The sequence below is a fragment of the Globicephala melas genome, chromosome 1 (genome assembly GCF_963455315.2).
Source record: "Globicephala melas chromosome 1, mGloMel1.2, whole genome shotgun sequence".
In the NCBI taxonomy this organism is placed as follows: domain Eukaryota; kingdom Metazoa; phylum Chordata; class Mammalia; order Artiodactyla; family Delphinidae; genus Globicephala; species Globicephala melas.
Genome location: NC_083314.1, coordinates 176,098,540 through 176,118,431, shown reverse-complemented (window position 1 = coordinate 176,118,431; position 19,892 = coordinate 176,098,540). Strand labels below are relative to the sequence as shown.

General features: G+C 47.5%; 2 protein-coding genes across 3 annotated transcripts in view; one reads left to right on the top strand and one right to left on the bottom strand.

Moving 5' to 3' along the window:
- Positions 1–16,187, bottom strand: part of CASP9 (caspase 9) — a 30,282-nt gene extending 14,095 nt beyond the window's left edge. The window contains exons 1-5 of one of the 2 annotated variants that reach the window (XM_060310850.1): positions 16,016–16,187; positions 11,917–12,313; positions 1,942–1,976; positions 842–1,018; positions 324–413 (exon numbers count right to left, since the gene is read on the bottom strand). In XM_060310850.1, coding sequence (XP_060166833.1) covers positions 324–413; positions 842–1,018; positions 1,942–1,976; positions 11,917–12,313; positions 16,016–16,147 — 831 coding nt within the window. In that variant the 5' untranslated portion in view covers positions 16,148–16,187. The remainder of the gene's footprint in view (positions 1–323; positions 414–841; positions 1,019–1,941; positions 1,977–11,916; positions 12,314–16,015) is intronic. The other variant, XM_030877783.3, reaches the window with a different exon arrangement.
- A 2,027-nt stretch (positions 16,188–18,214) lies between these two features.
- Positions 18,215–19,892, top strand: part of DNAJC16 (DnaJ heat shock protein family (Hsp40) member C16) — a 37,465-nt gene continuing 35,787 nt past the window's right edge. The window contains exon 1 of the mRNA XM_030877747.2: positions 18,215–18,487. The gene's annotated coding sequence lies outside the window, so the exon portion shown is untranslated. The remainder of the gene's footprint in view (positions 18,488–19,892) is intronic.

Below are 19,892 nucleotides of genomic sequence, written 5' to 3'. Positions count from 1 at the left end.
GCAGCAAACGGCCCGGAACAACACCGAGCAGGACCGAGGCAGGAACTGGGAGCTCTTATGAGCTGAGCCCAGCTCTGAACAAAATCCAGCTTGTCTTTTCCAGCCTCTCCCAGACAGCTTCTCCAAGGGACACCGTGCCACCCAGGAGGAGCATCAACCCCTCAGAGGGCAAATGGCTCCCGAGAAAACAACAAGAGGTGGACAGGGCCCCGCGGCTCTTCCTACAGGGCCAGGGTGTCTTGGACACAGGAAAGGACGGGGCTCTGCACAGCCTCTCAGGGCAGGCTTCCCAGGCACCTGCCCAAGGAGGTGAGGTCGCCTACCTGACAGCCATGAGAGAGGATGACCACCACGCAGCAGTCCAGAGCACTGTGGTCCCGCCGCGCCAGCTCCACCAAAGCCTGGACCATTTGCTACAAGAGAGGGCTGAAGGTGAGCCAGACCGCTGACGGATCAGGTCCTTGTCCCGGGCCTGCCCCCTGCTCCCAGGGCCAATAGTGAAGTAATGACAGTCACAGCAATCACAATAGCCACCATCCTTGGGGAAGGGATGCTGGGCTAGGCACTCTTTATTTACTCCTACAATGACCCTAGGAGGTGAGCATGGTTCTCGCTGTCTAGACAAAGAAGCTAAGGCTTGGGAGTCACACAGGGAGTGGGAGAGCCAGTCCTCAACCCGGATCTCTGAGTCTGAAGCTTGCACTGGTAACCACTGAACCATACTGCCTCTCACAGTCCTACAGACCGAAGGGCTCATCTTGGGGAGTCATTTGTTTCCAGGGTCCCTCGCAGGACACTACCCCGCCCGCCCCCCATCTCTCTCTGTGCACAGGGACCATACCTTGGCAGTCAGGTTACACTTCACCTCCACCACGAAATGCAGCAAGTGGAAGCGTTGCTGCATCCTCTCACAGTCAATACTGGAGCCCGTGCGGGTCCCGAGCCCCGACTCGTGGCAGAAGTTCACATTGTTGATAATGAGGCAGTGTCCACAGGGGTCTGCGTTCAGGACGTATGCCTGCCCAAGCACGGGGACCAGCGTAAACCGGGGTCTCGTTGCACTCCTCGGGAGAGAAGGCGACCCCCTGGGTTTCACTCATGGGGTAGACAGTTTAGAGAGATGGGACAGAGCATGCAGTCTGCCTCCCTCTGAAGGAGGGGTCTGGGATCTACACCCAGCATTCCAGACTGCGAAGCAGACTAGGGTGCGCACTAGCTGTGTGACAGATGAACAGCTAAACTTGGGACCAAAGATTAGCTCCCATCGCAGTATTCAGGGATAGGAGCTGCTAGCTTAGAAATCCAACTCCCCTAGACATTCATCCCAAAAGGACCTAGAGGTCGCCCAGTCCAGGGGAGCACCTGAGAATCGTGTGGTCAGATCTGCCAGCAGACGCTCACCCGGGCCACCCTCGGAGAGTCTGAGGCCACTTCCTCCAGAGGTTCAACGTTTCCCTAGTAATTCTCTCTCACAGCAGCCTGTTCTTTTTGCTTATGGTACTTAACAGTATTTATACTTATATATTTCTTTGTGTGACTAGCCTCTGCTAGGCTGGTGGCTCCATGAGGGCTAGAAACTCGAGTGGTCTGTTCCCAGGTGTCCTAGCACGAAGCCCAGGGCTGACACACAGGAGTCACACGATAAATGCTGTGACTAAGACAGAGACTGACTTGGTGTGGGGTGGCTGCTGCAGCCGATTCTGATGCCCACCCCTCGTCAGATCTAAACTTCACAGACGAGGAAAGAGCAGAGTTAGACTATCTGCCGCAGGAAGAGCTGCACCAGGGCCAGGGTGCTGTAGAAGGCCTGGGACTGGGACCCTCTCTCCAGCTGGGTTGAGTTCCCTGGGCTCCTGACACAGCTGCAGGAAGGATCTGGGAAGTGGAGAGCCGAAGAACCCAAAGCCAACACAACTGGCCCCGAATCACATGAAGACTCACCAAGTCGGCATTTCCCTTGGCTCTGTCCTGAGCACCTGGAGAGAGAGAAAGAAGGAAAATGTGAATGTCGGGGTCCAACAGGGGAAGGGCAAGGGACACTGTGAGGACAGCTCGCACAGAAGCACAGAGAAGCAGGAACTCAGGAACCCTCAGGAACTGCTGGTGAGAGCCAAGTGGCACAGCCACCTTGGGGAACTGCTTAGAAGTTTCCAATAAAGTTAAACACACACCTACTCTCTGACCAGCAACTCCACTCCCAGGTATATATATACCCAAGAGAAATGAGCACAATGGGCACAAAAAGACTTGCCCGTGAATGATCACCGAAGACTTATTCATAATCCCCAAACCAGAAACAACCCAAACGTCCATCAACAAGTTGATGGGGGGACTTCCCTGGTGGTCCAGTGGGTAAGACTCCATACTACCAATGCAGGGGGCCCGGGTTCAATCCCTGTTCGGGGAAGTAGATACTGCATGCATGCCACAACTAAGAAGTCCACGTGCCGCAACTAAGAAGCCTGTGTGCCACAACTAAAGATCCTGCATGCCTCAACGAAGATCCTGTGTGCCACAACTAAGACCCGGCACAGCCAAAATAAATAAATAAATTAATTGATTAATTTAAAATGCTAAGTAAGTACTAGGGATGTAATGTACAACATGATAAAGATGATTAATGCTGCTGTATGTCACAAATAAAAGTTGTTAAAAGACTAAAAAATAAAAAAAACAAATTGATGGGTAAGCAAACTGTGATACAGCCATACAAAGGGATACCACAGAGCCTAAAAAGGAATGAGTTACATGCCAACACCATGGATAACCGCAAAAACCCAGGCCAAGTAAAAAAAAGCCAGCAGAGTATATATGGTGTGATTCCGTTTATGTGAAATTCTAGAACAGAAAGACATAAGGAAGCTCCAGGTCTGCTCCCTCTCTGTGGAATCCATTGAGCCCAGCATACAGTAGGTCCTCAGGAAATAGTTGAAGAATGAATAAATAAGTAAAGATGGTCATTTTTCCTTCAGTATCAAAAGAGTTTTCATTTCAACTAGCAAGAAGTCAACTGGCCACCAGCCTACAAGGTTACAGGACTTTTTCTTTTTTAAACAAATAGAACACATTGACCATCTCCAAGTCACACTGGAGACTATTCTCATGATCCAACTATGGTGCCATTCATTGCTCAGGGTGGGCCTGGACCTTGTTGGGAACTATTCTTTTGCCAGTTTAAAAGTCATGCCAGGGGCTTCCCTGGTGGCGCAGTTGTTGAGAGTCCGCCTGCCGATGCAGGGGACACGGGTTCGTGCCCCGGTCCGGAAAGGTCCCACATGCCGCGGAGCGGCTGGGCCCGTGAGCCATGGCCACTGAGCCTGCGCGTCCGGAGCCTGTGCTCCGCAACGGGAGAGGCCACAACAGTGAGAGGCCCACGTACCACAAAAAAAAATAATAATAAAAAAATAAAAGTCATGCCAGAAATGCATTTACATTCCATCTTTTAAATTGGAAATGGTTTTACCTAGCCTGAAGACTCCTATTAGGCCACAGACTTAAATCTTTAACAACTGCTCATTTCCAAAATTCCACTACACCCCAAAAATATACCATTATCTACAACTGAAAAATGTATTCATTTCCTGAATTAGCAGTAATGATCCCTAAAGTGAGAGAGTAACATCATCAAAATGGCAGAATAAGAGTTTTCTACCGCCTTCCTCCTCCCAAAGAACACCAATTTTCACAATCACCCACAGACAAGAGTGCCTTTGTGGAAGTCCAGGAGTCCAGCAGAGAAGTTCCAGTACACGATTGGTGCAAAAATCCAACTATATAGGACACATTGAAGAGTAAAGACTGGAGGAGGTTACGCCTTCTTCAAATGCAAAGACAGTGACATAAGACTTTGAAGAACATGAAGAATCAAGGAAACAAGATTCCACCAAAAGAATACAATAGTTTTCCACAGTAACTGACCCCAAAGAAATGGAAATCTATGATTTGCCCAATAAAGAATTCAAAATTGTTTTAAGGAAGCTCAGTGAGCTATAAGAAAAGACAGAAAGGCAATTCAACAAAATCAAGAAACCTATACACAAACAAAATGAGGAGTTTAACAGAGAGATGAAAATCTTAAACACATACACACACAAAAACTGTGGCTCAGAAAAATACAATGAATGAAATGAACTATGCAACAGAAAGCATCAACATCAGACGTGACCAAGCAGAAGAAAGAATCTGTATAGAAGACAAGTCATTTGAAATTACCCATTCAGAAGAAAACATAGGGAAAAAAATGAAATAGAACGAAGTAAGCCTATGTATGTAAAGCCTGTAGGATATCATTCAAAGAAACAATCTATGCATTATTGGAGTCTCAGAAGAAGAGAGGGACAAAGGGACAGAAAGCTTATTTAAAGAAATAATGGCTTAGAACTTCCCAAATATGGGGAGGGATTTGGAAATCCAAGTTCAAGAAGCTCACAGATCCCCAAACAATTTCAACCCAAAAAGATCTTCTCCAAGACACATTACAATAAAACTGTCTAAAATCAAAGACAGAGAGAGAATTTTAAAAGCAACAAAAGAAAAAAATTCCTCACATACGAGGGAACCACCTTACAGCTATCAGCAGACTTTTCAGCAGAAACCTTGCTGGCAAGAAGAGAATGGGATGATATATGCAATGTGCTCAAAGAAAAAAATTGCCTGCCAAGAATACTTTACCCAGCCAAGCTGTCCTTCAGGAATGGAAAGACTTTTCCAGGCAAACAAAAGCTGAGGGAGTTCATCACTGCTAGACCTGCCTTACAAGAAATGCAGAAAGAAAGTCTTCAGGCTGAAATGAAAGATGCTAATTAGTAACGTGGAAACACATGAAAATATAGAACACACTGGTACCTAGTCAAAATCAGATACTCTAATACTGTGGTGGTGGAGTGTTAATCACTTAACTCTAGTATAAAGGTTAAAGGACAAAAATATTATATATAACTATTGCTATAATAATTTGTTAATGGATACACAATATAAAAGATATAAATTGTGACATCAAAAACATAAAATTGGGATCAACAGATTCAATGCAACCCCTATCAAAATCCCAACAACATTTTTCACAGAAATAGAAAATAATCCTAAAATTTATATGGAACCACAAAAGACCCCAACCAGCTAAAGCAATCTTGAGAAAAAAGAGCAAACCTGGAGGTATCACATTCCCTGATTTAAAATTATACTACAAAGCTATAGTAATCAAAACAGCATGGTATTGACAGAAAAACACACAGATCAATGGACCAGAACTGAGAGCCAAGAAATAAACCCACATATATATGGACAATTAATTTATGACAAAGGAGCAAAGAACATACAATTGAGAAAGGAGAGTCTCCTCAATAAATAGTGTTGGGAAAACTGGATATTCACATGCAAAAGAATAAAATTGGACCCCTACCTTACACCATTCACAAAAATCACTCAAAATGGATTAAAGACTTAAATGTGAGACCTGAAACCATAAAACTCCTTGAAGAAAACACAAGACCTTAACACTAGTCTTGGCAACGATTTTTTGGGATATGACACCAAATTACAAGCAACAAAAGCAAAAATCAACAAGCGGAACTACATCAAACTACAAAGCTTCTACACAGCAGAAGAAAAAAATCAACAAAATGAAAAGGCAACCTACAAAAGGGGAGAAAATATTTGCAAACTGTATATCTGATAAGGATCGATATCCAAAATATATTAAAAACTCATATAACTCAATAGCAAAAAACCCAAATAATCCAGTTAAAAAATAGGCAGAGGAACTGAATAGACATTTTTCCAAAGAAGACATACAAATGGCCAACAGGTACGTGAAAGTTGCTCAACATCACTAATCAGAGAAATGCAAATCAAAACCACAGTGAGATATACCTCATAGCTGTTAGAATGGCTATTTAAAAAGACAAGAGATAACAAATGTTGGCAAGGATGTGGAGAAAAGGGACCCCTTGTGCACTGTTAGTGGAAATGTATATTGGTACAGCCACTATGGAAAACAGTATGGAGGTTCCTCAGAAAATCAAAAATAGTAATACTATATGATCCAGCAATTCCACTTCTGGGTATATATCCAAAATAAATGAAACCAGGATCTTGAAGAGCTATCTGCACCCTCATGTTCACTGCAGCATTATTCACAATAGGCAAGACATGGAAACAACCCAAGTGTCCCCAGAAGGATGAATGGATAAAAAATGTGGTATATATACAATGGAATATTATTAGGCCACAAAAAAGAAGGAAATTCTGCCTCTTGCGATAACATGGATGGACCCTGAGGGCATTATGCTAAATGAAATAAGTCAAACAGAGAAAGACAAATACTATATGATCTCACTTACATGTGGAATCTAAAAAAGCCAAACTCATAGAAACAGAGAGTAGAATAGTGGTGGCTAGCTGGGGAAGTGGGGAAATGTTGGCCGAAGGGTACCAACTTCCAATTTTAAGATGGATACATTCTGAGGATCTAATGTAGAGCATAGTGACTATATTTAACAGTACTGTATTACATAGTTGGAAGTTGCTAAGCAAGTAAATCTTAAATGCTCTCATGACACATACACAAAAAGTGTTAATTATGTGAGTTGATGGATGCGTTAACTAGCCTTATCGTGGTAATCGTTCCATAGTATATCCATGTATCAAATCATCACCTTAAGCTTACACAATGTTATACGTCAATTATACCTAAATAAAACTTGAAATTTTTTTTTTACTTTTTACTTAAAAAAAGGGGGGGGCTTCCCTGGCAGTTCAGTGGTTAAGACTCCATGCTTCCACTGCAGGGGGCAGGGGTTCGATCCCTGGTCGGGGAACTAAGATCCTGCGTGCTGCATGGCGCGGCCAAAAAAAAAAGTAAAAATTACAAAAATAAAAAAAAAAAATAGAAATAAATAAAAAATTTTCAAAGGTACACAAAGCAAAATGGTTGCTCTTGAGAGGTCCATAGGCTACAGGGACATGTAGAAGGAGTAAACAGACAAAGGTACCAAAATAAAGAGGTAGGGAAGGCTCGAGGCAGCAGTCACAGCACTAACAAAGGCAGGGAGGGGTACAAGAGCATGGCACGCTTGCGGACCCTCACGGAGGACGACATGGTCAGATGTACCATGCGTGAAAGCCGTTTTTCCCAAAATGACAGCTCCCGTGGGGACAAGAAGCACATATGGACAAGTGTGTGTGCAAAAGAATCAGTCATAGCCTGAGCATTACTGGGCATATGCCCATGTCTCCAGCACAAGGAGAAGGGGGGAAGCACATCCTCTCTGCTGCCCAAGGGAAGGAGGGGTAGATGTCCTAGCGCTGGCCCTTGCCAACTCAGAAATCACAGAAGGAAGCCAACCAGCCTGAGTGCTCGCCCAAGGCAAGGCCCCACGTGAAGTCTTTTCCAAGAATGGCTTCACTGACTCCTCGGAGCAGGCCTTGCAGCTGCGAAGGACTGTCATTTATCCCCAGCTGCCAGAGGGGAACTGGAGACTCAGAGAGCTTGACTGTTAATAGAAGGTGAACACACTCACCAGCTCCACGGTGAAGGGGCCAGGAGACCAGGTAGGGCTAAAAAGCCAACTTTCAAGAAAGTTTTAGCCCAGGTAAGCAGGCCACCATGATGGCCAATTTATGTTTATGTGTCAGCTCGACTGGACTACAGGGTGCCCAGATATTTGCTTAAACATTATTTCTGGGTATGTCTGGGAGGATGTTTCTGGATGAGATGAGCATTTCAATCTCCAGAATGAGTAAACAGATCACCCTCCCCACGGTGGGTGGCACCGTCCAATCCGTTGAGGGCCTGAATGGAACAAAAAGGTGGAGGAAGGGAGAATTCACTCACTCTCTGCCTGACTTTGAGCTGGTCATGGGTCTTCCGCCCCCAGACTGGAATGTACAGCATCAGCTCTCTGGTTCTCAGGCTTCTGGACTTGGACCACAAATATACCGTGGCTTTCCTGGGTCTCTAGGAGAGCAGACTGTGGACCTTTCAGCCTCCACAATCACGTGAGCCAACTCCTTATAATAAATCTCTTTATACATCCCTATATCTATATTCTGTTTCTCTGGAGAACCCTGACTCATGCCGCCACCAACAGCTCTCCCAGCCCGCCCCCTGCAAGCGGTCCTGGCTGAGACAAGCAGTGACAAGGCATCATGTCCAAAACTAAGAAAGTTAATTCCATTCTGAAGGAAAAGGCATTTCCCACCGAACATCAAAAGACAAAGCCACCCACTCTGGTAAGTCCCCCAAAGCACTGTATTCAATTTCTTTGAGGCACTAACCACAGCGGTGATTAAAGACCCAGCTATGCAGGCATGGATTGAATGTCTGACCCTCCCATGTGAAGGCATGGACTCTGCAGCTTTGTTTAATGCTGCGTCCCCAACACCAGGCTGATGCCTGGGTCTCAGCAAGTACTCAGTAAATATCTGAGTGAACTAATGAGTAAATGGCACAAAAACAGGAACAAGAAAGAGAATGAGAGAATTAGTTCTTTATGAGGCAGTAGATGGAGTGGATCTGGACTTTGGAGCCAGAGTCCCTGGGTTCAAATCCCTACTCTACCACTTACCAGCTGCGTGACATTGGACAAGTTATTCAGTCTCGGGGCTGCTACAGTTCCCATCTGTATTACTGGATAAGAGGAGCAACTACCAACCTCATAGGGCTGCAGTGATGCCTCAGTTCATTAGTACATGTGAGGTACATAAAACCCGACACATTTGACAACTTAATAAAAGTGAGCTCAGCTATGATTATTATTAACACTCATACTCCAGAGCAGTATGTATATACAACCCCAGCACTCTTGACATTTTAAGCCAGATTATTCTTTGTTATGCGGCTGTCCTGTGCATTGTAGGATGTTTAGCAGCAACGCTGGCCTCTACCCACTAGAGGCCAACAGCACTCACCCACCCTCAGTCGTAACAACAAAGTATGTCTCTAGACATTGCCAAATGTCTCTTGTGGGGAGGGGAGATTGCCCCTCCCCCTTGAGAAACCTTGACCTAGAGCACACTTTCCCATATTAACTTATTAAAGGCTCTGAGAAGTCCAGCTGATGGCCCTAATCCTACTCATCCACTGGTATGACTACAGAACTCTTCCTTTGTGGGTCACCATGAAACCGACCTTGGGAAACATTCCTGTGCAGTACTTAGGAGCCTCCAGCCCAGCTCCTAAAAGGGACATCCTTCAGCAGATCATGGGTGGATGGGGCAGTCGCTCTATTAAGCCAGGAGACCAAGGCCCAAGTCCTAGCTCTGACCTTGAACTTGCTTTGTGACTGAGTTGTTCTCAGAGCCCAGCTTCCTCCCCTGTAAATGGGGCATGATAACAGAGGAGATTGCCCTGTCTACCACTGCACAGGGTTGTTCTGATGACCTGAAAAGCACTGTGTATCAATATATACATTTTAAAGTGATCTTATTATTGTTATTATCATTTACCCTTCAGATTTAAGCTCCCACTGGGAAAAAATATTCACAACAAACAGGAAATAAAATAACTCACACAAGACCAGGAAGCTTTAAGTCAAGACTGTTGGCCCTAAATGACTCACACTGACATTTCCCCGAACAAGATAGCAACAGTTGGACTTTGTATTTTGCCTCCCTCCCTAATGGTAGAATAGTAATGCACATGAACAATTCCAGAACTGGTCTTCTTCCCCAGACCCTCAGTATGTATGTTTGTTTCTCTGCGTTAACGAGTCATCCAAAATCATGCAGTTATCCAGAACAGAAAACAGACACCACTCTTTGCCCATCACATAGGAAAAAATGTTAATACTCATTGTTGGCAAGAGTGTGGGAAAATGGTCTCCTTCACTTATCGTTGGTGTGATTATAAAATGGCATGTTTTTGAAGTCCAAGTTGGCAGCATCTATCAGATGGGAACATGTACACTTTAACCCAGTAATTCCATTTCTAGAAATGTATCCCCAGTCGGAGATAGATGAACATGCAAGGCCACTGCAGAAACAACACAAATGTCCATTAACAGAGGTCGGATAAATGAAATACAGTGCAAAGTACATGTGAGACCATACAGCAGAGCAGACAGTGGGGAAGCCTGGACTGCAGTCCTGTTTCCACATCTCACTAACTACGTGATTTGGGGCAAGTCATTTCTCAATCTGTCACTCACTTTGCTCAACAGTAAACTGGGGAGTTCCCTGGCAGTCCAGTGCTAGGGCTCTGCACTTTCACTGCCGTGGCCTGGGTTCAATCCCTGGTGGGGGAACTAAGATCCTGCAAGCTGAGCAACACGGCCAAAAAACATAAACAAAACAAACAAACAAAAAAAAACCCAGTAAATTGGGAAAACTGTAGCACCTACCTTACAAGAGAGTTGGTAAGATTAAATTAAATCATTTATTGAGGGGACTTCCCTGGTGGCGCAGTGGTTAAGAATCCGCCTGCCAATGCAGGCGATATAAGATCAAGCCCTGGTCCAGAAAGAACCCACATGCTGCAGAGCAACTAAGCTTGTGCTCCACAACTACTCAGTCTGCGCTCTAGAGCCCGCGAACCACAACTACTGAGCCCACGTGCCACAACTACTGAAGCCCGCATGCCTAGAGCCCGTGCTCCCCAACACAGGGGAGACATCACAATGAGAAGCCCGAGCACCGCAATGAAGAGTAGTCCCCGCCCGCCGCAACTAGAGAAAGCCCACGTGCAGCAACGAAGACCCAACGCAGCCAAAAATAAATAAATAAATAAATATATCATTTATTGAGCACTCCAGACAGTGCCTTGCAAAAAGTAAGCACTCAGTAAGGTTAACCATTACTACTATTATTATTATTAGCATCCATGCAATGGCCCACTAGGCATCCATGAAAAAGGATGTGCTGGATCTCCATGTGCTGCCATGGAAACGAAGCCCTAACAAAAAACCACATGTCCATCAACAAGAGATGGTTAAATAAATTGTGGATGATTCAGAATAAGAACTACCTTGTAATGAAAAAGAACTAACTACTGATACGCACAACCACATGAATGAATTTCACAAACATAATGATGGCAAGAGAATCCAGACTCAAAGTTTACATAGGATTTCATTTATATTGAAGTTCAAGGACAAGCAAAAGGGATCTATGACAACGGAGCTCAGAATAGTGATTCCCTTGGATGGGGTAAGAGTGGGAATAGACTGGAAAGAGGTACAAGAGAGTGTGATAGGACACCAGAATGTTCTATGTCTGTTTTTTGTTTTGTTTTGTTTAAATTCCTTAAGTAGAAAATGCAATTTTTTAAATTTAACTTTATTTTTTTAATACAGCAGGTTCTTATTAGTTATCTATTTTACACATATTAGTGTATACATGTCAATCTCCATCTCCCAATTCATCTCACCACCACAACCCCCCACCACCCCCACAGAATGTTCTGTGTCTTCAGGATCTGGGGTTTGGTTATCTGTGTGTACACATAGGTAAAAACCACCCAGCTGCACTCTTCGGATTTCTGCATTTTACCGGATGCAGCTTTGTGACCTTGGGTGATGACTTAGCTTCCCTGAGCCTCAGTTTCCTGTGCCTTGCAGGGCTGTTGTGAGGGAAGGAGGTAAGGGTATGTACGGTGCCTGCTTGGGGCAGCTGCCTCCCTCCTGCCCCCAGGCCTGGGCTAGTCCATACCACCCACCTGGAGCCAAAGGCAAAATCCTAAACAATAGCTTGATCTGGAAATACTGATCAAAACCTCCAACATCCAAAACAGACTTCAACACTTGCTTTTCAGAGCAGGGGCTCTCCTGAAGACCTACCAGAACAGTCCACCCATCCCCTACGAGTACTCAGAAAGACAACAGCAAAATTAAATTAAGCCTCACCCTACCCAGCTGTACCACTGGTCACTCCTCAATGACCGCTCAGCACACCCACCTACCACCCGCTCTTGGTACTCACGGATTTCGCTGAATCCTCCAGAACCAATGTCCACTGGCCTGGGGGCCTCTGGTCTGAGAACCTCGGGCCTGAGCTTGGCTGGCCAGAGCTCCTCAGGCCCCAGCACCACCGGAGTGAGTTTTCCTGGGCTCGGCCTCGACGGATCCTGCTCCGCCCCTCTCAGCTCCTTTGGCTTGAGGCTCACTGGTCCGAGCACCACAGGCTTGAGGTTCAGGGGTCTGATGGCCTCTGGATCCTGCTTTGCTGCTTGTCTGCTGGTTCTCAGGAACGAAGCCAGAGTCTCCTGGCCTGTGTCCTCTAAGCAGGAGATGAACAAAGGAAGGGCCTGACTCCCTCGGGTCTCTAGATCTGTGATCAGCTGCCTGGCCTGATCTCGCCGAGACCCAGAGCCTGCCCGCTGTTTGGAAAGAAAGACATGGCACTATTATCCACGTGCCTTCCTGCGAATCTCACCCTGTCCCCCCATTCCCCATCTACCTAAGTCTAAACAATCAGGCACCTCTGCAAACATTGAGCCTGTAGTTGCACTGAGCGTGTGCCACCTGCCAGTCTTTATCTCTTCAGTCAGTATGTTGGAGGTGTCTGCGGTGTGCCCAGCACCGTGCCAAGTGCTGAAAATGCAGCAGCAAAGCGTCGCAGTCTTCAGGGACCAAACGTCTAGCGGGGGGTGTGAACAGACACATCAACGACACAGCAAAGAGAGAAGTGACAGAAGGGAAAGCACATGGGGCTGGAAGGGTACAGGGGCACTCAACTCAGCCTTGGGGCGTCAGGGAAGCCTCCAGGAGGGGCTATCTTAGCTGAGACCCCAGGGAATATTAGGAAGTGAGTAGTGAATTCAGAGAAATGAGAGACATAAGGGGGGAGACAAAGTGAGAGAGGAGACCTTTGCACTGTTGTGTCAAGAAAGCTGTGGAAGCCACTGAAGAGTTTTAAGAAGGGAGTAACGGGGACTTCCCTGGTAGGCCAGTGGCTAAGGCTCTGCGCTCCCAATGAAGGGGGCCCAGGTTCGATCTCTGGTCAGGGAACTAGATCCCACATGCCGCAACTAGGAGTTCGCATGCCGCAATTAAAAGTTCCCGCAAGCTGCAACGAAGATCCCGAGTGATGAAACTAAGACCCGGTGCAGCCAAATAAATAAACAAATAAAAAGAAGGGAGTGACAGAGTCAGATGCCTTTTAAAAAATCATCCTGGGACTTCCCTGGTGGCACAGTGGTTAAGAATCCACCTGCCCATGCAGGGGACACAGGTTCAATCCCTGGTCCGGGAAGATCCCACATGCCGCGGAGCAACTAAGCCCAAGTGCCACAACTACTGAGCCTGCGCTCTAGAGCCCACGAGCAACAACTACTGAGCCCGCGTGCCACAACTACTGAAGCCCGCACGCATAGAGCCCGTGCTCTGCAACGAGAGAAGCCACCACAATGAGAAACCCATGCACTGCAATGAAGAGTAGCCCCCACTCGCCGCAACTAGAGAAAGCCCGTGCACAGCAACAAAGACCTGTCACAGACAAAAATAAATAAATAAATTTATTTAAAAATTAAAAATAAATAAATAATAAAAATTTAAAAATCATCCTGGGGGTAGGGTGGACAATGGCAGGGAGTGGGCCATAGCCAAGTCAGTTGGTGGCAGAGACTTTGCAGCTGGAATGGAGAAAAGCGAGAGGACATACCAGAGGAATAAGGAGCGGAAATTGACAAGACTTGGGCATTGATCGGGTGGACTGTGAAGTTGCAGGAAGGGTCCAGGTTGACAGGTGTCAGGATGGTGGTACCAGACAACGAGACGGCGATCAGGTTATCTGCTGGTTGTCCTTTGAGGCCCAGCTCTGGGCAAGCTCCACAGGGATAAGACATCACCCTGTCCTCAAATATCCTACAGCACCGTGGTCCAAGAGAACTTTCCAGGATAATGGAAATGTTATCTGTGCTGTCCAATATGGCAGCCATCAGCCACACGTGGCTACTGAGAACTTGGGTCATATGACTGAGGAGCTGCATTTTTTGTTCAGTTTTAATTACTTCATATTTACATTGAAATAGCCACATGTGGTTAATGGCTCCTATATTGAATAGCACAGACCTTCATTGAGAAGGTAATTCTCATTAGCAAAATTAGCTGCATGCTTACTTCTCTGCAAGTAAATCGTGGTGTTTTCGTTTCTCTCAACATTTACTGAACACTCACAGACACTGTGTTAAATGCATCATTTCATTTAGTCCTCCTCAACAAACTTAAGGGGTTAAATTACAATTATCCCCACCTTATGGGTGAGAGAAACTGAGTCTAAGAAAGGTGCTGCAACTTGCTAATATGTAACAAAGCCAGATGACAGCCCAGATCCATGTGGCTCCGCCATACTAGGGGCGGCAAAATGGTGGCCCATTGTTCATAAGACATTCTTTAAAAATTCCAAATTTGTTGCTAACATTTTTTTTTATATTGGAGTATAGTTGATTAACAATATTGTGTTAGTTTCAGGTATACAGCAAGGTGATTCTGCTATATACATACAAGTATCTATTCTTTTTCAAATTCTTTTCCCCTTTAGGTTATTACAGAATATTGAGAAGAGCTCCCTGTGCTATTTTGCTAACATTTAAAATCAGGGAACTCGACATCGAAATCAAGATTTCCAGCTTCTCGGGAATTCCCTGGTGGTCCAGTGGTTAAGACTGCGCTTTCATTGCCAAGGGCCTGGGTTTGATCCCTGATCAGGGAACTAAGATTCCACAAGCCACACAGCGTAGCCAAAAAAAAAAAACCCTAACCTGGCAACACTGGGCCAACATTCTGGTATAACCATACTCATCTGGAGCTGGGGGGCAGGGCAGAGGCTGCCCGCTCTAGTGCCCACCCATTGGGCCTCCAATGACATTCGAGTTTATAACTCCTGTGAATGTACCTGATGGCAAGGGTATGGCCGCAAATCACTTCCACTCCTCAGTACACAGCAGATGCTCATAAGACTTCTTGTAATATTATTATTCATTGGCAATTTTCCATATGATATTTATCCTATTAAAGACTTCCTCACTGGATCAGGCCAAGTTCCTGGATGATGCAGAAACTGGCCTGCAAGCAGCCCACAGGGCACTGTGCAAGGGCCTCTAGGAAGCCACACATTCCCACTGTATCTTGTGGTAAAAAAATACCTCCTGTGGGCTTCCCTGGTGGCGCAGTGGTTGAGAGTCCGCCTGCCGATGCAGGGGACACGGGTTCGTGCCCCGGCCCGGGAAGATCCCACATGCCGCAGAGCGGCTGGGCCCGTGAGCCATGGCCGCTGAGCCTGCGCGTCCGGAACCTGTGCTCCGCAACGGGAGAGGCCACAACAGTGAGAGGCCCGCGTGCCGCAAAAAAAAAAAAACCTCCTGTTCCCTCCTGACCTCACAGGCCTGTGGGGAGAGTCAAATAAGCCAAAGACATGACAGTGCTTTTAAAGAGAACCTCAAATGTTTGACTTTATTATTCTCTTCATTACCTGCAGTAGGCCCCTCATCTCCAAACCCCTTACAAAACATAATCGTAACTCATGAGGGGCTGGCCAAGGAGGACAGGGCACAGCCAGCTACCATATGATGTGCCCTCACTCTGTGCCTGAAACTTTACTGTTTCACACCCGTTATCTCTTTTAGCCCTCAGGACAGTACTGCTGTTGTCCCCACTTCACAGCCCAGGACACTGCAGATCGAAGAGGATACAGTGTCAGGCAGTCTGACCGCCCAAATGGGTTTCCTGAACCTCCACGTTAGAAGAGGAAAAAACAGTACACCGCTGCAGCAGCTAACGGTGTACTCTGATGGAATCGCTTTAGCAAACCCTCGAAAAGGCGTTTGGGGTTGTTTGGTTCCTCTGGGCAATTTAGTGGGCTCGACGCCCTCCGGGAAAACGGGGTTCCCTGACAATGGTTCCCCAAATGGAGCGGGTACTGCATGGCACAGACGCGAGAGGAGAGGGCGGGAGCTCGGCCATTAAGTCACGGTGTGGCTTCAGCAACCCTCTCCGCGCGGCCTCGCTGTCCCCGTCTGTGACCTGAAGTGTGCGCGGCGCGGGAAGCTGGGGGCGCCGGCTGGGGGGGTGGTGGGCCGCACCTGGATGTCCTCGATCATGTCGGGGGTGAAGAGCTCGCGATTCAGCAGAGCGTCCCAGAGCGCGGCCACCTGCAGCTCGCCGACCAGCCGCAACCGGGACTGCCGCAGGAGCCGCCGGTCAGCCTCGTCCATGTCGGACAGACGGCAGAGGCCCCGGCCGCCTCTGAGCGCTTCCGGGTTTCGGCCGCCGAGCCCCGCCCTCTCCTCAGGACCTGCCCCGGGACCTGCCACCGCGTTCCGCCCCGCCCCCATCTCCCCACGCCCCTGGGTCCCGCCCCCAGGCACCGCCCTCGAAACCCACCCCAGCGTTACTGCACCGCCCTCCGGCCCCGCCACCTCACTACCTCTAGCCCCTCGGCTCCGGCCCCGCGCCCTGCCACGCCCGCAGGGTGCGACCCGCCCCCAGGGCACACCCGCGCAGCTCCGTCAAGGGCCCCTGCGAGAATTCATTACCACTTCGCTTTCGCAGACTCGGAGTGGGTTACTCTTCTAGTAAGAGACTGTCATGCCTGGAGCGATGGTCTGTCCCGCCCCATTCGACCCTCTCCTGGGCATGATTCCCCTCTAGCCCCCTGCCCTGCCCCCAATGAAACCATAAGTCTCCGCCCCGTGCCCAGATATCCTGGTTTACTTTGCCAAACTTGTCTCATGCAACCAAGTCCACCTTATAGGTCTCCCATTCCCCTCTTCCCTCCCTCCCACCCTAGCACCTCCCACAAAGAAAAAAACCGGCAGAAATCATGTCCTCTGATCCGTTTGTATGGCTCATTTCCTCATTTCAAAAATTGCTCCTATGTCAACTATATTTCAATTAAAAAAACATTGTGCTAGCCACTTTACATTGTATTACCTCATTTCTCCCTGACTACAATCCTACCAGGGTGATAGTCTTTTCCTCCATTTCCCAGATGTGGACGCTGGGGCTGTAGGAAGTGAAGTCACTGTTCAAGATCACAGAGATAGTAAGTGGCAGAGGCGGGTGGGATTTAAACCCGAGCCCAGCTCAAGGTCCACACACAACCGGGAATCCACTTTAGAATGTATTCTCTTGAGCAGTGAAACCTCAGCCCCATTCATCCATTTATTCCCGAATATTTGTTGAGATCCTATCTGTGCCAAGGTCTGTAGAGGCACCAAGAATATAGAGACGAACAAAACAGACTTTAAAAGGCCTGCTTTTATTTATTTATTTTGGGCTGTGTCAGGTCTTCGTTGCTGCGCGCGGGCTTTCTCTAGTTGCAGCAAGCAGGGGCTACTCTTTGCTGAAGTGCGCAGGCTTCTCATTTTGGTGGATTCTCTTGTTGCGGAGCACAGGCTCTAGGCGTGCGGGCTCTAGGGCTCATGGGCTTCAGCAGTTGTAGCGCGTGGGCTCAGTAGTTGTGGCTCATGGGCTCTAGCGCGCAGGCTCGGTAGTTGTGGCGCATGGACTTAGTTCTTCCGCGTCGTGTGGGATCTTCCCACGCCAGGGATCAAACCTGTGTCCCCTGCATTGGCAGGTGGATTCTTAACCACTGCGCCACCAGGGAAGTCCAAAAAGCCCTGCTTTTAGGTGCTTACATTCCAGTGGGAGGAGACAGATTATAAACAATGTAAATAAATAAAAGATACAGTATGTTAGATAGTGATAAATGCAAAGGAGATAAAGACTAAATAAGCAGGGCAGGAGGACATGAAATCTCTTTCTTTACATCCCCAAGGAACCTATGTCATTGGCTCAATGAAAGTTTACCTCACTCACTTGTGCCCCTCCTCCACCGCCCCCACCAGCATCACCATACACATATCCCTTTCCCGTGCTTAGGACAGGACCTGGTACATTCTAGAGTGGAGATCGCTTTTGGTTATATAGGATTAGGAGTCCTGGATTCTAAGCCTTGGGCAAGTCCCTGCCCGTCTCTGGGTCTCAATCTCCCCCATCAGGATACGGTGGAGTTGGACTAGAAACGATCCCTAAGGTCCCTTCCAACTCTGACGCTCTAGGATTCTATGAATAGGGTTAAAGAGAATATAGGGACCAGCGACTGCTTCCCCACCCCAGCAACTGTTGTTAGACAAGGGCCATCTCCTGGTAGAAGTGGAAACTCCTCCCTGGGAAGGGGAGGTGTTTTGGCATCCCATCATGCATCGCGACTTCGCCTCGCTAGGAAGGACGTTTTAGCCTCTTTGGTCGCCACCATCCTTTTGGATCCAGCCGGAGCGCGAGCCTCGTTCCTATGACAACCGCGCCAGGTCCACGCGCAGACGGCGGGTGGCAAGGGTCAAAACAGATTTTCAAAGTTGAAGCCCTAGAACTGTTCAGTCCGCGCCTTTGGTGCGCCGGGCCTTTAAGTGCCACGTGACTGCCCTCCGGCTCGTCCCTCCTCTTTCCCCTCCCCAGGCCCCGGCGAGCGCTGGTGTGGACCGGAGGCTCTCGGCACCGCGGAGTAAGTGGAGCACGGACGTTGCAGCCGGTTAGGACGGTGCCCTTTCCAGGTAACTACTTCCCGGCGTGACGCGCGGAGCCGCAGACGCGGCGGGGCCGGGCGGGCTCAGGGATCTCCCGTCAGTTCCTCCTCGTTCCCGGTCCCCGCTGGGCCCGGGGGGAACCCGGAGCCGATAGGGCCTGGCTCAGGGTTCTCGGGGGCGGCGAGGGATGCGGCTGTCTCCTGGAGGGTTGCGACCTCCGGGGGGAGCTCGAGGCGGGGCTCAGAGCTAACCATGTCTTTGGGACCGGCTGCCTGGTCCGGGGTATACTGCCCGAGGGCGATAGCCTACCTGTTGGGCAGGTTGTTTCCTGCCTTGAGGCCGGCACCGTCGAGCTGTCAGCAAAAGAACACAGCCCCCCGGCACTTGGGCCCTCTAAGTGGAGGCGACTGACACAGTTGAATAAGGCACTGGTTGCACTGCATGGTACAAAAAATAATGGCAGTAAATACCGCTTATTGGCTGCTGACCCCGTGCTCAGTAAATCCTTTACATACGTTTAACTCCCATTTTGATCCTTTCAAGGTGGTATTATTTACCCCCATTTTATGAAGGAGGACATGAGGCTTAGCAAGTGTTAAGTAATTTGTCCAAGGTCATAAAGTGGTAGAGGACAGACCCCAATGTTAGTCTGATTCCAGAGTCCATGTGCTTAATTAGTAGCTACATCACCTTCTCAGTTTTTAGCGTGCTGTATGTGTTTTGTGAGAGAATAGGTTATAGATTGCCTTTACAGAAAAGAAACGGGTTTGTTTTAGGATTTTATTCAGCATGCTTGCAGTCCTAAACAGTGGCCATCAGATTAGTCAATTTCTTGAGGATTTAGACTCCCACTTGTCAAAATCCACAATGTTACAGCTTTGCCTCCCTTAAGTAAGGTGTCATATTAGATACTTGATCCTTAAAATTTTAGTGATTTGTGAGAAACCAAGATATGGCCCTTGAAAAATCATTGTGTGATATCACAAAGATCATACTCCTGGAGTGTAAATGTCCCTGCAGTACAGCACTACCTTGTTCATTTACCAGCCAGGATTATTTCCAAAATCCACAGTGAATTCAGTCACTGCACTCACCAGAGCTGGAGCTTTAACATTTGAAGACCATGCCTGGTCTACGATCTTTGCCATTAATCCCCCTTCACATGGCAAACTAAAATTTTTCTCACCACTTTTTTTTCATCTGAGGTCTCCATTTGTAATGACAGTATTGCTAGTGATTAAAGAACAGCTTCTTATTTTCTTGTTTGAATGGGCATGATGAGAAAGAATAGAATTGGGGCACACAAAGTTGTAACTGCAGTTTTTTTTTTAGAGTATTTCACTTTCATTCTTATACTTGTTTAACTCCCAAGAGCATCACAACTATCTCATTTTGTAGTTTTGCACATGGTAAATCTTAAGATTTCATGAAT